The following is a 16024-nucleotide window of genomic DNA, read 5'->3' on the forward strand; positions in this document are numbered from 1 at the left end:
GCTCCAAGGGTGCAGTTGTTACAGGAGCCTGGAACAAAACAGTGAATGTGACTCTTTCCATTAATCACATGTGATTTGGTTTAACATACTACACAGAAGACCTGCACTTTAGAAAGCTGCAGGCCAGAGCAAACTTCGTCGTCAGTGGGTTTCTTTCTGGAAGCTACATCTGTGATTTTCTACATAACGTAGTTTTTGTGAAACTGCTGCCTGAAAACACATATTCATCATAAAACCTTTTGTTAATGTCAAAATGGTTAGATTGTACCAAGTGAAGTGATACTGAAGAATTAAGCTGAAAAATATGAGGACAGGAAAGACATTTTCTTTATTGTCACATCTGAAGTAACAAAGAATTTGTAAAATAAAAACAAAATGAAACCAAAATCACCCAGTCACCCTCATCTACATTTTAAGAAACAAGTTTGTTTGGTGTTTTCTTTTAAATTTCCTTTCAGAAACACATCAGTTGTCTGTTTTACTGACATTAATCTTATTGTCAATGCTGAACTGTTTGTACTTGGTGGAACTGGTGGGTGAGGAGGTGGTGCCCTGCTGAAGTAGTGAAACAAAGCTACAACCACTCGATAAGAAGAAGAACGGCCTGGAAGCCATGTTGTGATGGGGAAGGGCAGTGACTACCGACGGCAGTGGAGCTCAATAGTCAGGACACTGATTAATGGTGACAGTTAAGGAAACATTAATAAAACTGACCGGACTCAGCAACATAAGTTCCTCTAATGTCTGAGATCAGTTCCATCAAACATGCTTTATATCAACACATTTGTTTGAAGAAAAGCCAGAACAATTCAAGATCAGCATTGTATTTGAGTCCTGTTGTTTTTAATGAGCAGATCAAAAGGAAACCTCTCCCCCAACACCTTGACTATACATCTGCACCCTTTTATTTCACAGTGTACATTTGCAGAGAGAGAGAGAGAGAGCTTTATTTACACTTTTGTCAGTTGTGAAGCGTGCCAGGGCATTGGTAAGAGCTTGCTGGAGTGTGACCATGATCTTTGCCTTGTGGGTTTGCATTAGCTTCCACATTGCTCCTTCTTCAATCCAAGTGCGATGCTCGTCTCATTCAGCCACTCTCCGATAGAAGTACAGATACCCCAGGTCTTTGGGAGGTTTCTCCGAAGCGCACACCTTCTGATCATTGAAGATAACCCACCTGTGCAACACAAAGACAACAGAGACTTAGAAAAGAGCTGTTGGAGATCACCAGCTTAAAAAGATATAATGTACTTCCAAGAAGAATCGTTTATACTTCCCAATAAAATACAACAGTTTTATGCTGTTTGTATAATCTTTGAAAGAAAACAACAGTTTATACTACACAATAAGAGTAGACTTGGAGTATGGTGCCCCCTGCTGAGAAAATACGCTAAACCATACGATTTTAAAACATTGGGTCATAATAAACTTTTAGATATTTTTAACGTGATGAGATTTTTAGATGTGACATGTTGGGGCTAAATATGCCTTCGACACTTACTGCTGATCCTTCTTGATGTGGCAGACGTAGTGGCCACACATTGTGCTTGTGCCCATGTGGCTGATGAATGCAAACAGCTCATACTCTGGATGAGAGAGAAACCATTAGTTCTTAATTCTAAAATCTGTATCATCCAAGTAAAGAATAAATCAAAAATGAGCTTTGGATTTAAATAATATTTATTGTCAAATCTTAAACTCTCATCTCTCTCCCTTATACTCACTGCCTTCTCCGTCTCTGACTCGGGGCCCAGGAGGAGGGTCCCTGCCTCCCTCACTCTCTGCTGCTGAGCGGCCTCCTTCAGACACGTCCATGGACTCAAGGTCATCCAGGTGTGAGAAGATCCAGTCCACTGCCCGGTCCAGGACGTTACTCTAAAAGCAAATACCAGTTAAGTCTAATTTATAGTTAGAGAATCCCCACAAACTGAGGTTAAGTTAAGTAACTGAGGTTAAAACTATAAAACATTTTGAGAAGGTAATAGAGGAAAATGTAATATCTCAGAGGGGAGACAACATAAAACTTTAAGTTCAAGTTCCTTCTTCTGTAATAGTGTTTATAGCTTGTCCCCTTCTAGCTTAATGAGTTTGATTCTAACCGTGGCTCTAAGTGCTTTGGTCGCCTGGTCCCGGCTGAAGCCCATGGAGACGATTGTTGCCAGGTGCTCCTCAGAGAGGCTCTCCGTGGGTGTGGTTCCAGGACCAGAGCTGCAGCCTGGTAAGACGAGGGGGGCTGAAAAATCTGGGACAAAAAAAAAATCATCATGACGACTGAGGAAATAAGTCAGACTTTCTTATTTGTTTCCTATATTACACACATACCTGGATCATCCATATGGCTCATGATCCAATTCATGGCAGCATCGATTCCAGTGTTTCCAGTGTAGTACACCGCTTTCCTACAGGCCTCCAGTGGGAATCCCATTTCACATAACTGAGACACCGTAGAGTCATCCAGTACTGGAGCTGACCATGAGGAGTAAAATGTTGAATTACTTGGATGTAAAACCTATAGTCACATTGGTTGTCTGTTAATATGGTTTTGGTTGCTAATGTTATTCTATTGTTTTTCTGTACAGATTACATAATTTTGTAGGAATGTTTGTAAGAATCACATCCATAGGCGCGATTTTACAGGGTTCGGTCTAACGTATTAGTTTTTGATAGCTTATTCTATAATATAAAAAAATCCTACAATATTTTTTTTTGATTAACAAAAGCCAAAATATTGCGATACTCAGCTCATATGCTAAAACAACATAAATCACCTCATAATGATGTAAAAGTAAACAAATAATAAGGCAACAGAAGGACTCCTGAAACCAAAGGCTGAAAAAAGAAAAGGACGAAACAAGAGTGAACATAAAACAGGAAAAGAAGAGAAAAGAGCAGAAATGACAGACAGACTGACACAGCAGTGGGGAGTAGAGTGAGTCGTCCTCCTCGTTGCCATGGGAACCCAGGATACCTTTAACCTCCACATCTGGTGTCATGAGTGGGGGTGGGGCCACCTCTGGAAGAAGCTCCTCCCCTGGCTGCTGGCCGGTTGCACGTAGAGCGCTCAGGTCCAGAGTGTCGGGAACGTCAATGCTCACGTCTGCACGCAGTTAGAAAAATAAATAGCCCATCATCAAATAGAATTTTTTTACACAAGGCAATGACAAAGAAATAAGTGTTTTACCATCATCCTAGTCTAGTTTTGTCTTTGCTCACCTAATTTCTTAGGCACCCAATCAAGGCCAAAAGTAAACTTCTTAATCTGGATTACCAGGTAGTCGGAGAAAGACGCAAACCGGGTTGTTCTGACAAAGGGACAGAAGATGCATTTAATAAATGAATTCTGAGATTTGCTTCAGTTAATCTGTGAATGACTAACTGTCTTCATACTTGGTAGCAGTAGTTTTGGCTTGCACAGCTGAGCTCCAGAAATCCGTGAGCGTCTCCGGTTCACTGAGGGCGGCCATGCAGGCTGTGAAGGGGATTTGTGCACGAACTGTAGGGGCTGACGTGTCCCCCTCCTCACGGCGGCGCTCAGCCTCCTGAAGCTCATCTGTTACAGCAACATGGACGTGGTTCAAAAACAATAGACTACAATACTGGCATAACCCAGAAATGCTGTATTAGTGGTGTCATAAAAAAGCAACGGTTAGGTTTTGACTCTGTACTGTTCTCCAAGCTCCAGCATGCAGTGGAAACTGCTCCTTGTGTTGATTTACAGACTAACTTAGCAGGTTGCTACCTGTGTTGGTAGCCTGGTCCATAGGAACAGGCAGCTGAACGATGTAATCCACTCGCTGTGTGTACTTGGCTTTCTGTGACTGCTGACATACAATCCTCTCCTCCACCAGGAACCTGAAGGCTTCAGATGGGTTGGGCCCAGAGCGACAGTTCCTCTGGATAAAGAGAATTACTCAGGATTAAAAAAAACAGGAGTCCACAAAGAGGAGCAAAGTGATAGAGTTACTTTACCTCAACCATGTTTATGAAGTGCAACAAAAACTCCTGAGCATCCTGTTGTCGATTGGTGGAGAATTCTGGGTGGCCCCGTCCTATAAGTGCTTTAAACATCTGTGGTGCTATGCCAAGTTGGTCTCCCTGTAAACAAGTCATCAAAAATCTGAAGTGTCAAAGGTAGAAGACTACATTCTAACCACAGTAAATCCCAAATACGCCATGGATATCTGTTAGTAAACCTTGCAAATCAGTTGTTGCTTCTTCTTACCCTGGGTTCAGATGCACCATTTTCATTTCCAGAGTCTGTTGTTGGTTTGGAATACTCTCCTGACAACAGACCGTAGCCAAGCTTGGCTCTGTTACAGACAAACAAAGCTGACATCACTACACATCCAACAATATATCAGCGTCTCTCACTGGAGCGGGATTTGGATGTATTTTTGGCCTCCATGGTGGGATGTCTAATCTGAGAGAAGACCTCTTTCTCATGCAAATAAACAAATTCTTGAAAAGCAGCAAAAATAGAGATCGTTCAGAATTTGGCCACAGTAGAAAAATCATACGACTGTGTAAAATTGACTTTATATGCGACAGGCGAAAAATTGTCCAGACGCATAATCAATGTGCTCCATATCAACTTTTGTTTTGACAATGACACGCTCTGTCAGTTGTTGGTTCCAGACACATTTGAGGAAATGTGTGCTTTTACTCCGAAAACAGCATAGTCATAAAATGACTTGAGGCCAAATGTCAATATGTGTATTTTTAACAAAGCATTTTGATTCAGTAGAAATAGAAGTAAAAGATGGGAATGGGCTGCCTGGAGAAGTTCTGCAAGCAGTTTTTGTGAAGGCTAGTTGCGTATACAACAACTTATAATTAAACATTAGGCGAGGACACTCACACTTGGGTTTTGAAGTCCTGGGTGGGATCACTTGGTGCTTCATTGATGATCTTGTCGATGTTTGAAACGTACCTGAGTTATAAAGGGAATGGCTATGAAACCGGTCATTTACGTCAGGGAGCGTTAAGAGTGTGAACAGGTTCACAATGACATGGTGGACATAGTACTGAGATACTGAATGATTGCAGTCAGTGAGTACTAACTTGTTCTGGAAGTCTGGGATGGTGAAGAGCACTTGCATGACAGAGTTGAGGTAGCAGCTGTTGCCCAGGTTCTTCATGCCAGTGAGGCCAGGGCCAAACAGGGGGCGCAGGGTGGTCCCAGACTCTTGGATCACCTCCCACTCCCCAACACGCTGGTTCACAGCGATCTCCAACTCTGTCATAGTCCGCTCAGTCTGAGAACCAAATGAATGGTACAATGAGCCTTCTTACATAAACACAGGTTTCAAAAAGGGAAGAAAGAGCTGGTATGAAGTATCAGTAGGCTGACATCTGAAAAAACTGCAGAACACATTATCACAGCCCTAAGTGATACACTTTGTCTTCTGCTCCAGTGTTGAAGTCCTCCACCCCCTGTCTGTGCAACACCATTAAGCCTGTGCAGCAATACATTAGCAAAACAAGAAACAACATTAGAGCACACAGTAAGAGGTACAGAAATCACAGACTTTGACATCTGTATAATCTGCTCTCTGCATAAGAAGAGAAGCAGGTGGCAGAGAAATAATGGCAGCAGGGAAGTAGAGGTGTGGAGGAAAATATCTAAAACTGCAGAAAATAGGCAAATTAGTTGATAGGTATGCCGTAATATTTAGGACACACACGGGGAAATATGACTGTATTGTCATCGTCCTTCATAGTAAAACTTTAACAATTACACAACCCTTATTAATGGTATAGACCGATAACTAGGATCAGTTGATGAATAATGTGAATTTTCTGACATGTTACCAATTATCCTTGCACTGTCTCTACCACTGCAAAGGAATTTTTTAGTGCTTATTAATACAATAGTACAATAGTAATAAACGGCTACACAGCATTCAAATTTAAAAAATATGCATGTGTCACAATAAATTCAACACAGTCAAAAGGTAAAAATGACTTTAAGACCTTTAAATGTAAAGCAATTAAGAAACCTTGAATTTCTACTATTTAGAAAGTTTAATGGCAAAATAAAATATTATTTCCAGTGAAAAAAAAAGACACTTGCCTTCTCCATGGTCATCATGTCGATTCCAAAGTGAGACAGGTGCTCTGGCAACTTGGAATCCAGAACCATGTCATCCTCATCGTAAGAATACACATCTGACAAATAGCAAATAAAAAGGGAAGTAATAATTAATGAAAATTCAACCCTGAGCTTCAGACAAATAGGTACACTCAGAATTACTGGTAGAAACGCTACATAGCATGGAAGTTCAATTTTTATTTCATGGTAGTAATGAAAAATGCTAGAGATGACAACCTACCTGCTCCGTCAGGAGTGATGGTGCCAAGTTTGACAGCAAGTGGGTACCCTGTCTCCTGGAAGTGGAGAAGGGCGTGATTGTTGCCCCCAGAGCCATCAAAATACCTGCGGCCACACAACACTTTGCCATCCGTCAGGTTCATCCAAAGATTCTCCTGGAGGTCACACACCTCACACCGCCAGCCACTGCCACAAAGGAAAAATGTGAAGTAACCCTCCATTATAAACACGTTGGTAGCGATCTCACTCTTCATTTTAGTTTTGAAAGACATCACTGAATTCTAAATGCAAAGCTTTTTAATTTCAGCGGCTAACTACAGTCTCACCTGGGAGGGATCTTTAGTCCGTTGTCTAGCTGTTTAAGGTCAGCAGCATGGCGAGACTCCTGTCTCACCTCTCCGTCCCACTGTTGAACTTGTAAGGCATGAGACACTGAGTCGGCTGCCATTATACCCGCCATCGACAGGGACACCTTAATAAACAGCAAACAATTGGACAAATTAGACCTGAACTATTTAATGTCTGAAACTAAACTAAATGATAGCAAGTACTGCTTAACAACAAACATTGTCCATGTTTGTTGCAAGCCTCGGTGATATGTGATGTACTGATGAGAGCTCAGTAGACTTTGTAGTATAGTATACTGTGATTATATTAAATCCAGGAGAGCCCTGTCCATACAACAATGTTTATATTAACAGAAGACAACACATCTCACCCGCTCTCTCACAACATCAGGCATAGTAGCAAGGTCCTCTGATGTCACCTCCTGTCTGTCAGGCAAAATAACCACCTTGACATCCTCTTCATACTGATCTTGCTCCACATCAAAACCTCCTTCAATTCCTGGACCGCCCAAAACCAGAAGTCAGCGGACATGATTCAGTCACAAAAAGGGACGGCTGATCAAAAACTGTGTGTCCACGCACTCACCTATAGCCAGTCTAGTGGGCTTTTTCTTTGGTGGGTGCCCAGATCCAGAGTTACTATCATCTTCCTTCTGAGTGAGGAACACAGAGTATGAGAGCATGTCACGGTCTGTTTCCAGAACGTGGAGGAGATTTTTTACTAATAAATAAGAGTTTAAAGTGTGTCCGTGGGCGATGTAAAATAAACCCACCTTAGCCTTACGAATCCGCGTGATGTGCAAATAAGCCCTCTGGCCAGACCGAGCATGGTGCCGGTCCACATACTGACTCCCAAAGCCCAGGAAACTGTTCATGCACAGATAGAGGCCTCCCTCGCTCTCCTGCAAAGAAGACACGGGCGCCAATAAACGTCAGAACCACTCAGTGTTATCTCTCTATAGCAACGCAACACTGACAAGTTATGTTTGAAAGTAACGCGGGTGTCTTAACCAGGTAACATCAGGAACTGTGTTTTAGTCAGGTATTTGCCCGTACATCCTGCTAACGCTTACAATCCAGCTCAGCACTATTTTGTTTAAAATGCGCTGACGAGAAACCTCTGCTGTGAAAAAAATAGACAACAAAACGATGAATTGGGTTGAAAACATGAACACTGCCGTCATAGGTGCGAGCGTAAAAAGCACCAAACAGGCTGTTTGACAGCACAGTCACTAGCTAACAAGCTAGAGCTTAGTTTCCATTACAGTGCATTATTAGCTTAACGTTAGCTTGGTGCTAGCTAGCTGGCTGAAGGGGGAAAACCCAAGAAGCAGTTAAAGTGGGAGAGCCCTGGCTGAGGTTTAAATACATTCAAAAACAACAGAGGAACAGCGGAAAGAAGTGGGCATTGATAAAACGGCGTGTGTTGGCGGACGTTTAGGTTCCAAAAGCAAGCTAGCTCACCGGCGTGGAAAATGACAAGGCGCATTCGTCTTTGTGAACGCGGTCCCCGGGCTTCGGAACCCGAATCGTGGACAAAGCTGACATCAAAACCTCACCGACATCTGCCATGACAAGCTAGCTAGTTCCGCCGTTCAGTGGGACACCTGCTCCTCTGATATTGGACTCCAAGCCTCTTGATTCCCCGGCTGGGAAGACTGTCCGCCGTCCAGCCCGTACTTAACTGCCCGTTTTTGGCTGAATGAACCCTGAGCTGCTGCCTTGTGTTGAGGGAAGGCCAAGCGCACGCCAACGGCAGCGGCCCGTTACCGTAATGTCGGTCATAGAGTGGCACGACTGAGTCATGAAAACTAAGACACAGACAGCTTGATTAATGGTGAAGATATTAGATTTATATAATTATTAAAACATCTCAACATTTCATTTGATACATAAAACAGAATTAAAGGTTTAAATATTTTTTATTCATTAATTTCTTCGGTACATCTAATAGATACACCCGAAGCTTATACACAGCAGAAAAGCTTCGGTCAGACAGTCTGACGACAATTGCGTCGTAAAATAATGAAAAATAAATTTCACCGTAAAATTTATAAAGATGTATCTTGATTCACTCTAAAAAGCGAGCCATGTAAAATTTATTCGTATCAGTTTACTTAAGTATTTACAGTAACGTCCGTTGAACTCATGCAACGGCTCCCTCTTTTGGTGGCATACAAGTACTGCAGGCACTCAACAGTTTATTTTAAGTACTTTGTTAAAGATTTAATGCTGCAACGACTGACACGACATTAGATTAATTTACTTACTTTAATCTAAATTATTAGATGAAACCGTGTCCAGTCACTAGTGGGCGCTTGACATGAAATGAGAACCAATAGTGACCTCAAATGGGAGGAAACTTAGTGGAAGCATCTTCGCTCCCTGACGTGCCCCTAGTCCCTCCTCCTCCTCCTCCTCCTCCTCCTCTCGCTCCTGCTCCTGCTCCTGCAGGCTTCGTGTCTGGGACCATGGCGCTGCGCTCGGACCACTCCACTGTATACGTGGCGTTTCATTTTCTCATCCTGGCGTCTATTAACGTCGCCTCGGTGGCTCCGGATGGAGGCAGCTCCGCCGCCGTGTCCCTCTTGCAGCCCTATGACTTTTTGTATTACAGCGGGGTGCGTGCGTACTTTGGTGAGGAGTGGGGGAAGGCTGCGGAGCTGCTGGAGAAATCCCTCCTGACCAAGGAAGCGCTGCTCAGAGTGCGCCGGCGGTGTCACGATGAGTGCGAGGCAGCGGGGAGAGAAGCGCTCGGCAAACTGGGTGAGCTACAGTACCACGTAGTGTATGTGGGGAAGGTTGCAGTGGTGGAACAAGTAGGTGCTTTCAACTTGCCTCACGTGCTCCAGTTTAGGGATTATGTGTGTGTCTCTGGTAATAAAGCCTTGCCTTTTTTGTACAGTATATAATGTTGTTCTACTTTTAGCCAGAAAAATCTTCCAGCTTATATTAGTTGGAGGAGTTTTGATTTAGAGGAGTCTAGATGCTTAGTCACGTGACTCCTGTGTGACGTCACATGTTATAATAAAAAAAGCATAAACGTTGTGTTCTTTTATGTTCATTATGATCCAAATTGCAATAAAAATTAATAATATACGTAGCGTATACTCTGATAAGGCCAATATTTTTAGTTGTATCCTAACTTAATTCATACATGATTATGAATGTATTAGGGGTTTTGCAGACTGCATCTCAAGAAAAGACAATTAAGTATCATTAGTTCTTAGACTTTGCTTTTATCTTTTACCGTTTGCTTACCGTAACTAACTGCTACTGCTTGGGTCCATGGATAATTACTAGTGGGAAAGATTACTGTGAGGTCACTGGCAGCTTCCCTGATTTCACCGTGTGACTCAGATTTGAGTACGAGTACGAGTTTTGAGTACGAAAACAGTCCCCAAAATTGACAACTCCACCTCAACGTATTACAATCCATAATCATGATGGTAGTTTAGTACGTAGATTTTGATGCACCAAAGATTCCAAGTGTTTGTCATTTAGACATTATGATCATTTTAAGCAGCAGTATAAGTTGAGCAAATGAGTTGAGTTCGTGTTTTGTGCATTGCTAGATTCTGAAGAGGGGAGTCTGTGGGATCTGTGGGCCTTGGACTGGGTGCAGCAGAGGGCTGAGTGTTTGAGGTTCTGCGTGGGACAGTCCGTCACGCCGGTGGCCCAGCTCCCAGTTTCCAGCGACATAGAGTTCGAATTCAGCTCTCGCAACCCCTACAACTTCCTACAGGTCACATACTACAAGGTGAGCTCTGAACGGCGGCCGCGCAGCGTGAGATTCCTTCCGTCACGATTCAGGTCACCACTGCCTATGACGATCTGCGCTCACGTTCCCCTCCCCATCCGCATCAGCTGGAGAAGCTGCAGAGGGCGGCGGCGGCGGCTCACACCTACTTCGTGGCCAACCCCAACCACCTGGAGATGAGGAACAACATCGAGAAGTACAGGCGGATGAAAGGAGTGAGCGAGGACGCCTTCCAGGACAGAGAGCTGGCGAGCGAGAGGCACTGGGTGGGAACTGACAGCATTAACAAGCATCTTCATCTACTCACACACGTCTCATGACTCAGTGAGGTTTGTAGAACAGCCCTAAACTCCCCGTTCCCCCGTCTCTCTCTCCCTCCAGGCCCTGTACGACGCCGCGCTGCAGGCCGAGGCCCTGTCCGACTGGGCCCAGGCGGCGGAGCAGTGGGGGGCGTGCGTGAGCGAGACCCTGCGGCAGACGGACGAGTGCCGGGTGCAGTGCGAGGTGGCGTCCCGGCCGCTGCCCGAGGACAGGGGCGTGGACGGCGTGGACGGGGCGTACGAGAAAGCAGCAGGTGAGCGGGCGAGCGAGCGAGCGAGCGAGCGGCACAAAGCCGCGCAAAGCAAAGCGCCCACCGTCACCGGCCTCCGTCCCCTTTTGCAGCCCTCACCCTGAGCCTGCTCGCGTGCCGCCAGGCCTGCGTGACCCAAGTATCCACGAGGCCCGGGCGCATTTCTGCTCAAGAGGACTGCCTGCCCACGCAGCTGGAACATCTGCACATAGCGCAGTTTAAAGGTGATCGCTGGGCGCCTCCGTTGTCTTTACCTGCGGTGTCATTTTTTAACGCCCGCGTATGTTCTGATGCCGTTCCTCCACAGCTGGGGACGTTAGTGGAGCTCTACAGACTCTGCACTCCCTCCTGCTTTTTTACCCCACGGACAAGGATTCCTTGGACAACCTGCAGCTCTACTATGAGACACTAGGAGGAGACACAGAGCCACAAGTCACGCCGCCTGCTCCGGTACCACACAGAGCCCATTACGAAGCCATTATAATGATATATGTCACTTCATTTACTGTCTTCATCTATAAATCTCTTGCTTGAAGTGTCAGAAATGACGAGGGAACAGACCGCAGTAAAATGTGACTAAAAACCCAGAAACCATCATTAGTCAACTTCATTTTATGTGTTTGTGTCATGCAGGAGATTTCTAGATACGTCAGCCGCTCCCTGCAGGAGAAAAAGCTTCTCTATTTCGGCGTGGAGAACTTTGATTTCAGCTTCAGCGACCCAGTAAGCAGCAGAACACCAGAGCCCAGCGTCCTAATGCACAAAGAGTAACCACGGCTTTCCACGCAGGATCTCTGGACCCCAGAGGACGTCGTACCCGACTCACTGAGGGCGACGTGGAGGCAAGTCAGGTGTGTTACTGCTCGGCGCCGCTCAGGTCACGGCAGCTCACCTGCTTCTGTGTTTGACTGTCAGGGCTGAGAAAGAGAAAATGCTTGAAAAGATGAAGGTGGGAGAGGAGCAGGAGGAAGTGGACGACAGCGGCTTTTTTGCAGGTAAGTCCTGCGTTCTGTTGTCGTATGAGGTTTAAAATGTACCGAGTTTCGTTTTACTTCTCTCATTTTTCGCCCTCTCAGGCGGTCCAGTGCAGCGGCTGGGCGTGACCATCGCCATGGACGACGAGGTTCTGAACGGGACCAACCGCGTCGTGCTCGACGGGGTCACGACCGAGCAGGAGTGCGACAGAATCCTGCTCTTGGCGACGGTGCGTCGCTCGTCAGGGAGTCGGTCGTCATCTCGCTCTCGCTAACCGCTTGTCTCCAACAGGCTGCGGCATCGGCCGGAGACGGTTACCAAGGGCGACGGTCTCCGCACACACCTCACGAGACGTTCGAGGGCCTGACTGTGCTCCGGGCCACAAAGGTGGGTCCCCCCCATGGGTTGACGCAAGCAGCATTGGCTCTGTTGATGAGGTGAGAGATCAAATGAACACAATGTCTCCTGCAGCTGGCTCAGGACGGCCTCCTGAATGAAACAGATGCCAGGCTGCTGCACGAGCTGGGCGAGAGAGCGAAAGCCCTGCTGCACTCCTACTTCAGGAGCCCGTCGGGACTCTTTATCTCCTTCACGCACCTGGTGTGTCGCACTGCTGTCGCAGGTAAAGGCAGCGGCAGCCACATCGATCCTCGCCGTGGAGAAATTCGACTCTCCGCGTGGAACTGCGAACTGCAACGTGTTCTTTTGGTAAATAAATGGCTTTGTTTGATGCCCGTGCTCCCAGGAGACCAGCAGGGCAGGTTGGACCTGTCGCACCCTGTTCATGTTGACAACTGTCTCCTTGAGCCAGAGACCAAGCAGTGCTGGAAGGAGCCTCCAGCCTTCACGCACAGGGATCTCAGGTGCAGCACACACGAGATGATCATTCCTGTGCTTTTAGTGCCTTTTCCTGTGCGTGAATCCTATCGTTGAGATCGAGGGGCAGCGTTAATTTGCCCCACAGGTACAAGAGCTTTAAAACATGCAGACAAATTACTGGAACCATTTGAAACAAGCTAATATTTAAGTGAATTTAAATATGTTTATTTAACCTTTGTTCCGCTTCTTTCACTTCACAATCACCTTCGGCTCATTTGAATTGTTTTTGTGACCATAGCGTCCCATGTCTTTTTCTGACAGTGCTATTCTCTACCTGAATGACAACTTTGACGGCGGAGAGTTGTTTTTCACCAACAGAGATGCCAAAACCGTTACAGTAAGTGAACGGAGCACTGCTTTTACCACGAGACGTTACTGCACCCTGTGATTTCCCCCCGTTGGCGTCTCCAGGCCCGGGTGAGACCCGGCTGTGGCCGGCTGGTGGGCTTCTCCTCGGGCCCGGTGAACCCCCACGGCGTGACCGCCGTGACGTCCGGCCGCCGCTGCGCCCTGGCGCTGTGGTTCACCAAGGAGCGGCTCTACAGGGACATGGTGAGTGTCTCAGGGCTCATGTCGTGACACAGGTGTTGGGTAACGAGGCCAGCTGGAGACTGAGCGCCATGCAAATGGGTGGTTGTTTTCATGTCGCGCCATTGTCAGCGCCCTGTCTGTGATCACGACAGGCCACTGTCCTTTAGGCTCATCAGATCATCGGCTTCAGAACCATGAAAACCTGATTTAAAACATGATAGAAATGTCAGATATTAGTACAGTATTTAATAATGCATTCCTTTAGTCTTCCAGTTCTCACGCGCCTCATCTGCAGCAGGAAAATGAACTATTTCTTCTTCTGAAATATTAAAATCTGTACTTGGTTCAGTCTAATCTCCGGCCGCGCTCCCAGGGCCTTACTTGGTCTGGAATGGCCAGGAGCTTATGGCTGATAGAAGCTATTAGGTGAATATCTTTTATGACTGATGACTGAACTAGTTTTCTGACATTTATTGCTTTTATTGTTATGCTGTGCTTATTATTTGACCATTATTCTACAGTTACCTCTTACGGCTGAAGTCACATAGTCTCCGTTTAATAGAGAACGTATTAAAGCAGGGGATGTTTTTCTAGAGGGTACAAGGAAATAAGCTGCGCCACAGGACATCAATACATTGGTGGCTTCTCTGATCTCGAACCTGTGTGTGGCGTCTGGCTGCAGGAGCGCGAGGAGGCGGAGGCGCTGTGGGCCGCCGATGGAAAGAGTGTGGTGAAGAAGGACGAGGCGGAGGCGGAGGGCGGCGCCGCCGCCGCCAGGAACGCTCGGAGCCAGGCCTCGAAGGAGAGGAGCCGAGGGAGAGGCCGGGTGACGGGGGGCAAGGACGAGCTGTGAGGCCCGGTCCGAGCCCAGAACCTGGAAGTGGACTCGCTTCTCATCTGCTGCCTCCACGGACACTCCTCGAGTTTCCAAACTACCGTGCTGCCGTTTTCTGTGAAGTTTTGTGTGTATATAAGCGGTGCTGTATTTATAATGTATGTGATAACGCTTTATGTTAAACTGGGTGCTTTGTTTTGGTAGTTTTTTTTTTAATTTGTGCCACTTTTTTGAAGGAAGCGAATAAAAAAAGCCGTGAGCGAGACTTTTTACTAATGGTTAACGAGCCTTCAGTGATCAGACACTGGGTTCTGTTGCATCACAGTGGTGGGGAACGGTAATCGTAGCGATATTAGCATTAGGAAGTGAAGTTTGAGGCATTAAGAGACAGAAGATTGAAAGAGACAGAGAGGTGAGCAGCAGGAAAAAGGATAGAAATAGAGAGATTACTGCTAATCCCTCATAAATGAGTGCATTTGTTTATGGGGCTTAGACATCACCCATTTAGAATATGGAATAATAATCCAGTGGGAGATCATTTAATCATTTACATCCAGTGGAGTGACACTCAACCGCCCACTTTATCTTATCCCTCCTCCCGTCAGCCCCCTCCTCTGTTGGCGTCTTGTGCATTAGCCACAGGGGAAAGTTCCGCTCGCGGCCCATGTTAACGCAGTGACTCCCCCCGTGTGTGATAATCCCCCGCCGGCGCAGAACTGGGTCGGCGGGCCCGTCAAATGGAGCCTCGCTTTTAACCTCTTCCCTGCGTCACGCGCTGATAATGCATCTGAGTTGGAACACGCCCTCCTGTTCTAATTACGCGCGGGGCAGCAAAGCATGAAATGTGCGTCCATATTCGAAATGATTAGCAGAAATTACGTAAGGCCCAACGGTGCAGCTACAAGAGTCTGGGCACGGCTGCGTGTAGGGACCTCGCACCTCGAATAAAGCGCTGGTTTTAGGGCAAACTTCATTAGTTGCTTATGAAAGTGAATGTTCCTTAGCGCTGCTCTTTAAATAGCCCCCTGTAATAACTCTCAGCCTCCAGCTTGTTTTCGTTCTGGCCGCCCCAGCTGATCCTTCTCCTCTTTTTGGTTTTCTCGCTCGCTCGGATCCAACTCTATCGTTGTAAATCCAGGGTCGACTCGCCCAAAACAGCCAGTCTGCCTCTGTCGTCACCGCGCCGGAGTGAGTAAAGGTCAACGCTTTGAAAGCGCAGATGAATTTATCCTCAATGAATCATAGAAAGAACCAAAAGCGTAGGAAAACACACCTCTCACCTACATACGCAGACTCCAGCATCACGGGCCCAATCATTTGTGTCTCTGAATCTTTAGTGTCATGGATTTGCATTGAAAATAATAATGTTTGCTTGTAGTAGTTTTCGCTGTAATTACATGAGTCTAAGGTCAACATGGAGAGGATTCGGACTCAGGCCTCGAGGCCTCGTCTGGGCCTGATTTGGAGGAAGCCGATCTCCCCGAACTCTGGTGTTACAACAGTGATACTTAAAAGCGGGAGCTCTAAGCCTCACAAAAGGCTTCGTCGAGCACCGGGCGGATTAGAGCGAGTGCGAAAGCGAGAGGGGGGAAAGCGGCCGGAGACGAGCACAACCATCAGACGACAGCAGGCGTCTGGGCCCCGTGGACCTGTTGGCATCAGGATGGGACCCTGCCGCTTGCTCCCACATCCCCAGATGTGCTCTCTGCCCGTAAACATTCTAATATTAGCTGCACCTCGGGTTTACAAAACACAAGCCCTCCTGCCAGTCACAGATCTTTGAAGATGAGCTCAG

At 46.4% G+C, this 16024-nt stretch overlaps 2 protein-coding genes across 5 annotated transcripts; one reads left to right on the forward strand and one right to left on the reverse strand.

The window, feature by feature from the left end:
* Positions 1-309: 309 nt before the first annotated feature.
* On the reverse strand, positions 310-8282 carry usp5 (ubiquitin specific peptidase 5 (isopeptidase T)). 4 transcript variants are annotated; one of them, XM_029128945.3, is made up of 20 exons: positions 8143-8282; positions 7452-7580; positions 7265-7328; positions 7050-7177; positions 6658-6803; positions 6333-6517; positions 6074-6168; positions 5062-5255; positions 4859-4930; positions 4223-4310; positions 3970-4095; positions 3740-3893; positions 3388-3550; positions 3214-3302; positions 2969-3097; positions 2323-2466; positions 2100-2242; positions 1725-1875; positions 1502-1586; positions 310-1177 (listed from the first exon to the last, which is right to left on the reverse strand). In XM_029128945.3, exons 1-20 carry the CDS (start codon positions 8248-8250, stop codon positions 1084-1086), a joined length of 2487 nt encoding a protein of 828 aa, XP_028984778.1. In that variant the 5' UTR covers positions 8251-8282; the 3' UTR covers positions 310-1083. The 4 variants fall into 4 exon arrangements, with proteins under 4 accessions (XP_028984778.1, XP_028984776.1, XP_028984777.1 ...); XM_029128943.3 differs by having other exon boundaries at positions 2912-3097; XM_029128944.3 differs by having other exon boundaries at positions 7265-7331.
* Positions 8283-8380: 98 nt separating this feature from the next.
* On the forward strand, positions 8381-14501 carry p3h3 (prolyl 3-hydroxylase 3). The gene is made up of 18 exons (XM_055503226.1): positions 8381-8469; positions 8763-8770; positions 9046-9444; positions 10254-10438; positions 10546-10704; positions 10820-11012; positions 11102-11233; positions 11317-11459; positions 11643-11732; positions 11799-11851; positions 11925-12004; positions 12086-12213; positions 12276-12371; positions 12456-12606; positions 12730-12847; positions 13125-13200; positions 13275-13415; positions 14077-14501. The coding sequence occupies exons 1-18, from the start codon at positions 8381-8383 to the stop codon at positions 14245-14247; spliced, it is 2412 nt and encodes an 803-aa protein (XP_055359201.1). The 3' UTR covers positions 14248-14501.
* Positions 14502-16024: the final 1523 nt, after the last annotated feature.

This window comes from Betta splendens, chromosome 16 (assembly GCF_900634795.4).
Source record: "Betta splendens chromosome 16, fBetSpl5.4, whole genome shotgun sequence".
Lineage (NCBI taxonomy): Eukaryota > Metazoa > Chordata > Actinopteri > Anabantiformes > Osphronemidae > Betta > Betta splendens.